General features: G+C 41.8%; 1 protein-coding gene across 1 annotated transcript; it reads right to left on the bottom strand.

Annotated features, from left to right (window-relative positions):
- Nucleotides 1-2,193: 2,193 nt before the first annotated feature.
- aicda.S (activation-induced cytidine deaminase S homeolog) lies at nucleotides 2,194-9,091 on the bottom strand. The gene is made up of 4 exons (XM_018227078.2): nucleotides 9,078-9,091; nucleotides 4,387-4,808; nucleotides 3,726-3,841; nucleotides 2,194-2,859 (listed from the first exon to the last, which is right to left on the bottom strand). The coding sequence occupies exons 1-4, from the start codon at nucleotides 9,089-9,091 to the stop codon at nucleotides 2,806-2,808; spliced, it is 606 nt and encodes a 201-aa protein (XP_018082567.1). The 3' UTR covers nucleotides 2,194-2,805.
- Between the last annotated feature and the right edge of the window lie 3,895 nt (nucleotides 9,092-12,986).

Below are 12,986 nucleotides of genomic sequence, written 5' to 3'. Positions count from 1 at the left end.
AGGATAAGTAAATAGATATATAAAAAGATAGATACAGATTACATTGATTATAGATAGACAGATGGATGATAGATTGTATTAGATAGACAGATACAGATTACATTAATTATAGATAGATAATGATGATGATTGATAGATACATAAATATATAGATAATATATAGATAATTGGCAGACAGTTGATAGACAGATAAAGAGATAGAAAGCTGAGCCGCAATGTGTTAAGCATCTTTCCATTTTCACTCGAGGAGGGAGTTCATGGGGTGGAATAAGTTTAAAGTGCCTAAGGGATGGTGAAGCCCTTGGAGGAGTTGAGGTACAGGGCCCAAAGCATTGTGTAGCTCGACTTTGGAGAGTCTAGAGCTTGTGGCAGCCAAGGAACAGTAAAGGAGCTGCCTGTGGATGGATGCCAGTAAATAGGGCTTTTGTTGTACTCAAAAGATTTCAAAGAGGCTTTGCATACTCAGCTTGGAAAGCTTGGGAGCCCAGCCTGCAGATTTGAAATGATATGGATGTTTATAGCAGCTCTGTGTGAGCACCCAGTGAGTCCTGCCTGTGAGGGATATTGGAAGGCTCCAGTGTGTGTCCCCTGTGTGAGGACAGGTGTTGTCTATGTGCCGGCTACGTGGGAGCAACTACCTCTGTCCATCAGGAGAGGTATTTGGGGCAGTTGGTGCTACCTGGGGAAAGCTTGGGGGAAAGGGACTGTGACTGTCTTTATCCACCATGGGTGGAGTGTGGGACAGTGCCTGGTAAAGACTGTGCCGGGATTGGATTTATCACAAGGGTTTCCCAGGGCAGGGGTGATATTGATAATGTTATTGTATTTTGCCTTATCTCTCAAGTTGTATAAAGTTCTATCTGTTTGCAACACGTGTGTGTTTAATTATTGTCAGTGAAATCCCAGTATCTTTCATATAGCAAAGGGGATTCAAGCCCTGTATAGGTAAGAAGCATTATTTTTATTAAGAGTATACATCCTATAATACACGAGGGACTGCGCACACACACACACATGACACATATATATATATATATATATATATATATATATATATATATATATATATATATATATATATATATATACCTGTAATGTCCCATACAGTTATGTAAGAATCCACAATAATCATGAAAATATACCTTGAACTTGTAAATGTCTTTTAATAACAACATTTCACTGTACAGCTCAGTGATATAAATACTGTATAAAATACATCAGTCTTTTCCCAAACTCACAAATTCAAATCCACAGAACACTTGAGGGGGGGGGATATGTACAGTTGTATATGGAGAAATGATGCCAATGAAACGTTTGCATGGGCTCAGGATAATACTCATTCCCACTGATTATATAAACATTAAAGTATCTCACACCGGGAGGAACTGGTTCTGGGGTTCTGAGAGATGGACAATGGTGGAGAACAAGAAGAACAGACTCCAGGGTTGGGTTAATGCTTGGAAAACAGTAAAAGTGCTCTGAATGGAGACATGCAATGAAATCAGGTCACTATATAGAGTGATGTTCTAGTAAATTCACAAGCAGTACTCCCCAACTCCATCTGAGAGGGGCTTTGCTCTCCATTCTATGGTGAAACGTGCCGTGTGCTTCCTGGAGCCATCAGTTCAGGTGAAAAAAAGGGCAAAGGTTGTAGAAAAGGTTTGTACTGTGGCCCTACAGCCCCCAATGTACTTTACATGCCCAAATGTCTCTAATACCCTAATGTCTCTAATATCCTGACTGGGGGAGAGACCTCCTTCGCCCCATGTCTCCTGGCACACAACACCTTTATTTATTGCACTAATTCTCCTTCTAGCCATGGGATCCGCATCCGGAATCCCATTAACCAGAAATCTCTGAATTAAGGTACTCCATTATAATCAAATAATTCAACATTTTAAAACCTATTTCCTTTTTCTGTGTAATAATAAAACAGTAACTTGTACTTGATCCCAACTAAGATATAATTAATCCTTATTGGAAACAAAACCAGCCTATTGTGTTTATTTAATGTTTATGTGATTTTCTAGTAGACTTAAGGTATGAAGATCCAAATTACAGAAAGGCCATCTCCCATAGACTCCTTTTTATCCAAATAATTCAAATTTTAAAAAAAATTGTTCCCTTTTTCTGTGTAATAATAAAACAGTAGTTTGTACTTGATCCCAACTAAGATATAATAAATCCTTATTGGAAGCAAAACCAGCCTATTGGGTTTGATTACATTTGGAATAATTTTTCAGAAGACCTAAGGTATGGAGATCCAAATTACGGACATCTGGAATACCCCAGGTCCTGATCATTCTGGATAACTGGTCCCTGTACTATTTACTGTATTGTCAGCTGGACAGTGCTATAGAAATAAAGCTATACGTAAATATGTAATTGTATGGCACATTCTGTACCTGATACCCCCAGAGTCATTGATATAAAAGGAATCTCCTGTCACTGCTTCAGATAGTTTTGGGGCCAAAATGCACATTTTAGTGTTTCTAGGCTGAAAACTGTCTGTAACAAACATTGGATTCCATTCACATGAATGACGGGAGGTTTGGGGGGGAGGCTCAGTGGGGACGTGGCTGTACAAATTGTTTGTAAATGTAAGTGTGCAAGTGGCCTGACCGCAGGGAAGTGATTATATACAGTGGGGAAGACGTAAGAAAGTTTATGAACCAGACTCAATTTAGGGAACCTGTACAAGTAGAATTGGGAATAGAGAGAAGGACCCTGGGGTAAATGAGAAGACTTTGCCCCAAGGGGACACTCTCATTGGATCTCATGGCAGTGGCCGTCGGACTCGGACCTTTAAAGCCCGAGGAGATCAAACACTTCCCGTAGATCCTCCATGTCGTATGGTGGCTGCAATAGAAAGAAGAGGGGGTTACTGAATTATACTGAATTACACTAAATTATACTGAATTATACTGAATTACACTGAATTACACCGAATTATACAGAATTATACCGAATTACACTGAATTATACCGAATTACACTGAATTATACCGAATTACACCGAATTATACTGAATTACACTGAATTGTACTGAATTACACTGAATTATACTGAATTACACTGAATTATACTGAATTACACTGAATTACACTGAATTATACAGAATTACACTGAATTACACTGAATTATACTGAATTACACTGAATTACACTGAATTATACAGAATTACACTGAATTATACTGAATTACACTGAATTATACAGAATTACACTGAATTACACTGAATTATACCGAATTATACTGAATTATACTGAATTACACTGAATTATACAGAATTATACAGAATTACACCGAATTACACTGAATTACACTGAATTATACAGAATTACACTGAATTACACCGAATTATACAGAATTATACAGAATTACACCGAATTACACTGAATTACACTGAATTATACAGAATTACACCGAATTACACCGAATTATACAGAATTACACTGAATTACACTGAATTACACTGAATTACACTGAATTATTAAACTGAATTATACCGAATTATACCGAATTACACTGAATTACACTGAATTATACCCAAAGGAAAAGGAAGAAGAAGCAGTGAAACGATTTCCAAGAAGTTCCTTTGCCTCACAGCAAAATCCTAATAGGGTCCCACTTATTTTCCTTCCCAGGATTCCATGTGCTCATTATAATGTATATTAGAGCAAGTTACCCCCATATAAAGCCATATAAATCTCGTGCAAGAATTACCTGCAAGATGCGAGTCAGCTTCCGCGCCAGTCTGACCGAGTTCTCGTGTAATCCATCCCAGGCTTCGAAGCGCCTCTCCCGGGACTCCACAAAGGTGTTCCAGCAGTAGAAATAATCTGTAATGGGAATAAGATATTATTTGGTGGCAAGGGGAGAGAGAGAGATACATATTGATTATATGTGCTTATTTAGAGCTGCTAAACACAACTATACTGTATATTGGCTTTATTATGCACAGGGTTGCATCCAACGTGCATGCCTGGACATGTAGTTTAAAGGGATTGTTCACCTTTAAATTAACTGTTACTATGATGTAGCGATGGATATTCTGAGTCAATTTGCAATTGGGTTTCATTTTTTATTATTTGTGGTTTTTGACTTATTAAGCTTTTTATTCAGCAGCTCTCCAGTTTGCAGTTTCAGCCATCTGGTTGCTATGGTCCACATTCCCCTAGCAACCGTGCACTGATTTGAATAAGAGACTGGAATATGAATAGGAGAGGCCTGAATAGAAAGAGGAGTAATAAAAAGTAGCAATAACAATAAATGTGTAGCCTTACACAGCATTTGTTTTTTTAGATGGGGTCAGTGACCCTTATTTGAAAACTGGAAAGAGTCAGAAGAAGATGAATGCAAAAAATTCACAAAAAAACTCACTTACCCTTGTAGCTCATGACAGACAGTCGCACCCCCGCTTTCTGCAGTTTCCGCAGCCCCTCAGGCTCTGCGTTGCGCTCTTCACAGAAATAGAGCCTGGCGCTGAAGATGCGCAGGCTGAAGTTGGGGTGCCCCTTTAAGAACTGGAGGGTGCGCTTGGCACAGTCATAGCAGGGGCTCCAGGAGCTGAACCACGTGACCCGGTAGTCCCTGTGGGGGTCGTGACCCACCCAGACAGACAGGTAGCGCAGGAAGAGCATCTCAGCGTGGCAGCCAATGCGGTTCCGCAGGTACCCGAAGTCCAGAGCGCAGGAGACTGAGCTGTATCTCCGCTTGACTATGTAGCACAGGTAGGTCTCATGCCGGCCCCGGGCCCAGCGCAGGTTCTTGTAGTGATAGAGGAACTTGCTGCGCTTCAGCAATAGGCTGTGGGGAGAAGACAAACAGGGACCTGCTGAGCAATCCAATATGGCCGCATCCCTAATGCCAGAGAATACTCCTCTACTGTACTGTCCCTTTAAAGGGGTGGTTCACCTTTAGGTTTATTGTTAGTATGATGTAGAGAGGGATATTCTGAGACAATTTGCAATTGGTTTTCATTATTTGTGGTTTTTGAGTTATTTGGCTTTTTATTCAGCAGCTCTCCAGTTTGTAATTTCAACCATCTGGTTGCTACGTTTGAAATTCCCCTAGCAACCATGTACTGCTTTGAATGAGAGACTGGAATATGAATAGGAAAGGCCTGAATAGAAAGTTGAGTGATAAAATGTAACAATAAATTTGCAGCCTAACAGAGCATCTGTTCTTTAGATGGGGTCAGTGACCCCTATTTCAAAGATGATAAGAGTCAGAAGAAGGGAAATAATGAAAAAACGATATAAATAATAATAAAAAAATAATGCAGAGCAACTGAACGGTTTCTTAGAATTGGTCATTCTATAACTTCCCGAAGTTAATTTAAAATCTGCAGCCCAGGGGAGGTGTAGCAATAGCAATAGTTTCTATTTACTTTTAATATTTATTTTAATTTGTGCTACTGGGTCTGGTCTGGTGCCCCTGCTGGGAGTAGGGTTGCCACCTGGCCGGTATTTTACAGGCCTGGCCAGTAAAAATGATGGCTGATCCCAATGTTATTAATATGGAAAAATAGATAAATATATAGGAAGGCCGGTATTTTTTTCCAGAAAAGGTGACAACCCTAGCTGGGAGACAAAGGCAGAACTGAACCCGACCCAACATAGAGAGAGAACGCATCTGGACCCTGCAGTAGCCTGCCTGACAGGGGCGCTATGAGTTACAATTTGGACCCCTCACTGTGCAAATCCCAGTATCATTCAATGCACATATACTGTTGGCCACTAGAGAGCGACATAATGCATTGCATAAACCACAATATAAGTGTTGCCTCAATAGTGCTAAATCGAAAAAAAAGAATTTCAGCGTTTCGGCCCTTACTTGTGGCTGAAAGGGGCCGCAGGGGCCAAAACGTTGAAATATTTTTTTTTTGTTTTTGCACTATTGAGAAAGTTCTATGAGTGCGGTTATTGGCTTATACTGTGTATGAATTGTAATTATATATAAATATATATATATATATATATATACTGTATATAAAGGATGATAGTGATAAGTCCTGTGCAGTTCCTTTAGTTGCCAGCAGAGGGCAGCTGAAAACAGCCCTGTATTTGCAGTTGATTTTATTTTTTATCTTATTTTGGTTTTTGCCTTTCTTGTCACTTTTCTGCAGTTATTATTGGATCCGTAATGGTAACTGCCCCCTTTCCATGAGCAGATGTGCTGATTGAGGTCACTGCCAACCAGATGTTGCTGAAATATATTTGGTGCAGGGTTCAAATGCTTTTATGAGAATCCCACACACAGACTGGGAGATCCAGACAGCTGGCGTATGGGCAGTTTTATATAGAGACCCATAGAGACCTAACATTAATTATTCTTTGTGCAGTTGGATGATTAAAGCTACAGCACATGCTCGTTGCTTGCCATGGATTGCCCCTCCAGGGTAAATTTCCTATTAATTGTCCCACAGCAGGGCACAAAACATGTGCACCCAGTCCTTCTGGGTATTAACCCTGAATTTCCACATTATACTGTATATCTAACCTCTCCTCTTTATAGGAGCAGCCTGACACTCTATCTGCCCACTAACCAGGCGCCGGGCATAATCACTGGTCCCCATCAAATATACTTTTGCTGGTACTGTCCCTTTAAGGTTTAACTTCATCTTATAAAGTAAATGAATGAGCAGAGGATTCCCATTTACAATCAAACTCACAAACAGAGTCAACGGCTCTCGGGCCCCCAGGGGACCCATCATAGGAGTAACGAAACTTGCTGGCTATTGAGAATAATGTTATTTGTGAAACCACGAGAGTGACGCTTCTTTCTCATTCATATCTGTCCCTCAGCACTTGTTGCTCATTATATCTCACACACACGCCGATGAGCAGCGCACCCTCTAATTCATGTCATTGCATGGACCCCTCGCATCACTCTAGCTGAGACCAGGTCTGGGAAACACAGAGATAAACGGCAGCAGCAATTGAAGAATGAATGAAATAAAAGGGACGGGCAGATACAGTGGACTCATTCAAGCACCAGAAGAGATGTTAGCGTTTAAAGTGAAAGAGTTCTGCAAATCAGCTGTAGGGCGTGGGATTGGGAACCTTTGGGAGACACTAATAGGTGCAGCTGGTTACACGCCAGCGCCATGGCCACTCCTACTTTTGCTTTCTAGAGACATCATGGCCCCGTGGTGTGATGCAATAGGGAATATCGTCGATGCAACTACAAACAAATTGTTTTGGACCCTTTATTTCCAACTCATTTTGGTACGTTTTATATTGTCTCATGGAAAAAAGAATGAAACCAAGCAGGATTAATGGAAGCATCTGGCACTCCCCAATAATGAAGTGCTATGTTCATGGTGTGTGCCTGATGCATCAATACAGCCTACTCTAGCTGAACATGCAGTGATGAGGTTGTTATAATGAAAAGGCACTGATTGTATGGCCCAGTTTCCCCATATACAGCAGGATCTATTTAAGCAGCTGGCACCCCTCAATAAAATGAAGTGCTATGTTCATGGTGTGTGCCAGATGCATCAATACAGCCTACTCTAGCTGAACATGCAGTGATGAGTTGGTTATAATGAGAAGGTACTGACTGTATGACCATTTCCCCCATATACAGCAGGCTCTATTGAAGCATCTGGCACTCCCCATTAAAATGAAGTGCTATGTTCATGGTGTGTGCCGGATGCATCAATAAACCCTGTTTTAGCTGAACATGCAGTGATGAGGTTGTTATAATGAGAAGGCACTGACTGTATGACCATTTCCCCCCATATATAGCAGGATCTATACAAGCATCTGGCGCTCCCCATTAAAATGAGGTGCTATGTTCATGGCGTGTGCCAGATGCATCAATACAGCCTGTTCTAGCTGAACATGCAATGATGAGGTTGTTATAATGAGAAGATACTGACTGTATGGCCCAGTTCCCCCATATACAGCAGGATCTATTAAAGCAGCTGGCACCCCCAATAAAATTAAGTGCTATGTTCATTGTTTGTGCCAGATGCATCAATACAGCCTGCTCTGAACATCTAGTAAGGGAATAAAAAGGTTGTTATAATGAGAAGGTACTGACTGTGTGGCCACTTTCCCCCAATATACAGCAGGCTCTATGGAAGCATCTGGCACTCACAATCACCCCCTTTCACTACACAAATAAAGTTGTTTTCACAGTCTGCACCAGATGCATCAATAAAAAAAGCAATTCCCGAATACTCAGTTAATGAGTGACGAGGTTGATATATTTTTTGACTTTCATCCATACGAACACAGGAACTTTAATTTAGAGAAGCTGCTTTTGGGGCATTTTAAAAGACATGGGGGTATATTTATCAAAGAGTGAAGTTAGAGATCGACACAGTTCGCTAGAGTGAAATACTGCCTCTCTCCATTCATTTCTATGGGATTTATCAATGGGTGAAAGTGAAAGTTCACCTTTTGATAAATACGCCTTTAAAAATCCTATAGAAACGAATGAAGAGAGGCGGAATTTCACTCTAGCGAACTGTACTCTTTGATAAATATACCCCATGGGGTGCATAGCTTCTTTAAAAACAGTGCAGGCCTCAGGTAGGCTGTATGTGACTCTTACACAGTGAGGTTGTTGGCTTCCCCATTTGACATAGGCAATTAGCAAACACTAACTATGCACTTGGATATTGTCCAAACTGTCTCTCCGATTGGATGTTCAACAAATGATCAAATAGTGGCGCTGTTGTATTGCAACCCTATGGCAATAGCTGCCCAGCAGCACCATCTGGTGAGTCAGGGAACTGCAACCCGTCGTCCCTGAGCAAATAGATTTTTCCTGCAGTAACATTTGTATAAAGCACCGAGCACAGAGGCAGAATAAGCTGAGTGAGCTCTGCTGGGTATAGATTTGCCACATAATATATATATATATTAATATAGACATTCAGCAGCCTGAGAGCTACGCGGGGGGAAATACTATGAATATCACTAGCAGGTAAATTCCCCAGGCCGAGGGAGTGATTGAGTATAGGAATGAGTGATTTGCACAAGTACTAGAAGGTTTAGTGAGCAGAGAGAGAGAGAAAGAGAGAGAAAGATTGAGTCAGAAAGAGAAAGTGGGGGTCCTCACCTGTCCATAGTCATTTCTGCGACTCTCACTGACTCTCTGCTGTGCACTTGGCTCCTTAAAATACCCCCCAATACGTCAGCCCCTTCCCCTGCGTCACACGCTGCACCCCCAACGGCTGCCAGAATTCAAACTGCTGTCAATTTGAACATAAATATTACAGTTCAGCCGGTTCCTTGCCCCCCCGGGGGTGGTACCACTTTATCTTGCAGTATTTGAGAGATTGGGGCAGATTTTTTTAGATCTAGAAGAATTCTCAGCAGTCAATTTAGTTTAGGATATATCAAAGTAAAGGCATTCTGCTCTGTGGGGTGTTAGTGCTCAGGGCTTCTCAGCTCAGCACCCACCTCAGTCCCAACTCCCCGAGGAGATAAGGGTCCCTGAAAGGTGCATATTGGGAGCATTAGAAATATAACATGTTAAGACTGGAGTATAGACTGTACAGGTATGGGATCTGTTATCCAGAATGCTCGGGACCTGGGGTTTCCAGATAATGGCTCTTTCTGTAATTTGGATCTTCATACCTTAAGTCTACTAGAAAATCATATAAACATTAAATAAACCCAATAGGCTGTTTTTAAGGCCTCCAATAAGGATTAATTATATCTTAGTTGGGATCAAGTACAAGCGACTGTTTTATTATTACACAGAAAAAGGAAATCATTATTAAAAATTAGAAAAGTTAAATTGCACTTAAAGGGGAACTAAACCCTAAAAAAGAATCTGGCTAGAAATGCTACATGTTATACTGACTTTACTGTACCAGCCCAGAGGATCAGGAACCCTATAACAGTAATGATCCAGACCTTCAAAGATTTCCCCCTGCAGCTCGCCATCTTGGATCTTGTTAGTGGGCTCTGGGCAGCTGGTGAGAATTGAAGCTTAGGGGTCGTGGGAAATCATCAAGAAGAAAAAGAGATTCCACTGTCATAGAAGCTGATGCTACAGGGCTGATAATTAAATTCTGATGCAGACTGCACTGATTTCTCAGCTCCCATGTAATGGGAATCGAAATAAATTACTAATTACACCTGTAGAAGTAATGGTGTAAGTGTGTGATATGTTCCTGTATCATGTAAATGGGCCCCGGAGCCTTTATACACTTACAGCTGGTTACAAGTGAAATGTCTGCGGGTGCGTGAGGTTTTGCAGCAGGAAACTCATGGTCTGTGGCTCTGATTCCCGTCACACTGAAGGTTCAGATCTCGCGCTGAATGCTCTCATTGGTCATACACAGCTCCTCCCACTTCCCAGTGGCCCCTCCCTGTAGAGAAACACTTTCTCTTTGAACTAAATATAGAAAAACCATAAAAAACAGACAGAAAAAGTCCTTGGGGATGTCAAAAAAGAGCTGTGATTCGCTGTTTGTAGCCCCTTTATGGACTGGTAGCCTTCAATAGGGTCTGTTTGGCAGTACATTTGGTTTTTATACAACTAAAACTTGCTACCAAGCCAGGAATTCAAAAATAAGCACCTGTTTCACAGTATGTGAATCATCAGCAGTCATGATCAGGGGGAATGTAGTTACATGGGCACTGACAGGAGGGAATGGTAGGAAAATAAATCAGGAGGAGGGACTGGTTTAGGGAGTGAAGATTAAAAGGATGGACCGGTTTAGACACAGAGGGTAAAAGTGGTGCAAGAGAATAGATAAGTAAGAGGGACAGTTTTGGATGAAGGGACTAGTTTTGCAGTAGAGCTGGGCAGGTGGACAATATTAAGAGCAGAGATTTGACAGAGGAACACATTTAGGAGCAGAGCATGGAAGGAGGGAGTAGAGAAATAGCAGGTGTAAGAGCAGAGACGGATGGATGGATGGATGGATGGGCACGTAAAGGAGTAGAGATGGATGGAAGTAAGGGAGAGTACAAGAGTAGAGATGGATGGAAGGAAAATCAGGTTTAGGAGTAGAGATGGATGGATGGATGGAAGAGCTGGTTTACAAAGAAAAAAAGGATGGAAGGAAAATTAGTTATAGGGGTAGAGATGGATGGAGAGAGAGGAGAGAAGGCTGGAAGGAAAATTAGGTACTGTATATAGATAGAGATGGATGGAAGGAAGTGCAGGTTTAAGTGGATTTAGGAGAAGAGATGGTTAGAATAATGGGTTTACCTGCCCTTCATTGGTTGCACTTCACTGGTATAGTAATTGTATTATGTGGCCACTTGCCTTGCATGGCATTTCCCTACTTCTTCTTGCCTCCAGAAGTTCCCACGAGGCAGTGGCCCCTCTACTCTTGTACTGATTGCTGGGCCCTCAGCAATCATGATTTTAGGGTGTCCTTAAACTTTGGGATTCAGTGACCCACTATACTATCTGGGCCCCCCAGCAGAGTCTGCTTCCTCTGTAATCATTCTCATATCCAGAACAAGTACCTGCCCTTTGTGGGCAGCAATTTGTTAACTGAGATTATGTGCACATATTATTCTCAACTCCCCATTGTGAAATGTTTCACCTTGAACCAGTGATAACCCCACAATTCACAAGGTGCAACAGGGTTGGGACTGATTGCTAATTTGCATGACGAGGCAGTTGGTTAAATGAGGCAGAGTGTGGGGCGCATGAGAGTCACAGAGATGGTTTGCACTTTAAGAGGGTGCACAGAAAGGACTGTGGGGTATAATATAGATAATATATAGGGGATGTATATATATTTATAGGGCCATGCAGCTGACTGCTCCTGGGTTTTAATGTTACTACAGTATTTTTCTGCTTATTGGCCTTAATACAAACGCTTGCAGGTTCTGCCCATTGCAATGTGGCCACAGGTGGAAGCCACCCAAACAGAGACCATACTGATGTGGTTGGTAAACCCTGGGCATTCAGTTAGATTAGAAGGAGGGCAGAGGTTGTGCGTGCAACAGAGGATGCTGGGATAGCAGTTCTCAGTTAAGGGGTGCAGAGGCACAGCTGTGTGTGGGAGGGAAGGCTGGTTAGCGAATATACAAACATGAAGCAGGTGTGCGGATGTGTTGTGTTGGGGGCCGGGGGATGTGAAAGAGAAGGGGGGGGTAGCAGTTTGTGTTTTTGCGAAATACACAAAAAAACAAGTCAAAAATACAGAGTCACGACAGAGACACACCCACTGCACAGCACTTTGGGGGACACATTGTGGCACCCCCTCTTCCTAGTCTCTGGACAGCAGTGCCAAGGGCAGTGGCAGAAAGAGGTCTTTGCAAATGGGAACGTAATGTCCTTCCTCAGTCTTGTTGATCCAGTGACTGGTCCAAGTGCTTTCCCGGGAATCAGGAACCAAGTCAAGTGCCAGTGAGGCTAGCGGGATAAAATTGCTCTGTAGATGCATCAGTATCAGTCCTACACTGGTTCAACTCCACGAGTGAGAAGGAATAGGATAAAGAAGGGAAGATGGAATTGTTGCCTCAGATATTAAAAATGCAGGTGTCCCCTCCTTGTCATGAAACCAGATGGTACATTTGGGGCAAATTGCTCAGAAGTGACTACAGACTGTATACCAACTTGTCTCATGGATTTCACAGTAACTAGACAACAACCTCATTAGATGTTCCTTGGCCTTGAAACACATGGGTTCTCTTTGCACTTTGATGGAAGTTGGCTGTTGCACCTACAATTTAATTGGACCAGTATTTCCATTACTTTATTTGACAAACATTGCCAAAAATTATACTAGGCCATGCTCTCCTGTCCCTCTAAACCTCACCCCTAAGGTAGTAGATGGTACAGGTGGGCTGTAGAAGGAGATTGCAACCCTAAACATCAGCAGAAACCTCTAATCCTATTAGGAACCACTCTAATCCTATTAGGAACCACCTTTAAGTTTGGATTTGGGGTTGCTTGAAATTTGGCCTGGAGGGCATTCATTTCTAGTAAAACAACTTCCAGTGTCAAGGACTGAGCTATTCATTAGAGCCTTTTCCTCACTTTGCCTATGAT

The sequence above is a fragment of the Xenopus laevis genome, chromosome 7S (genome assembly GCF_017654675.1).
Source record: "Xenopus laevis strain J_2021 chromosome 7S, Xenopus_laevis_v10.1, whole genome shotgun sequence".
NCBI lineage: Eukaryota > Metazoa > Chordata > Amphibia > Anura > Pipidae > Xenopus > Xenopus laevis.
The sequence above is the reverse complement of the archived record's forward strand: the minus strand, read 5'-3'. Positions and strand labels throughout refer to the sequence as shown.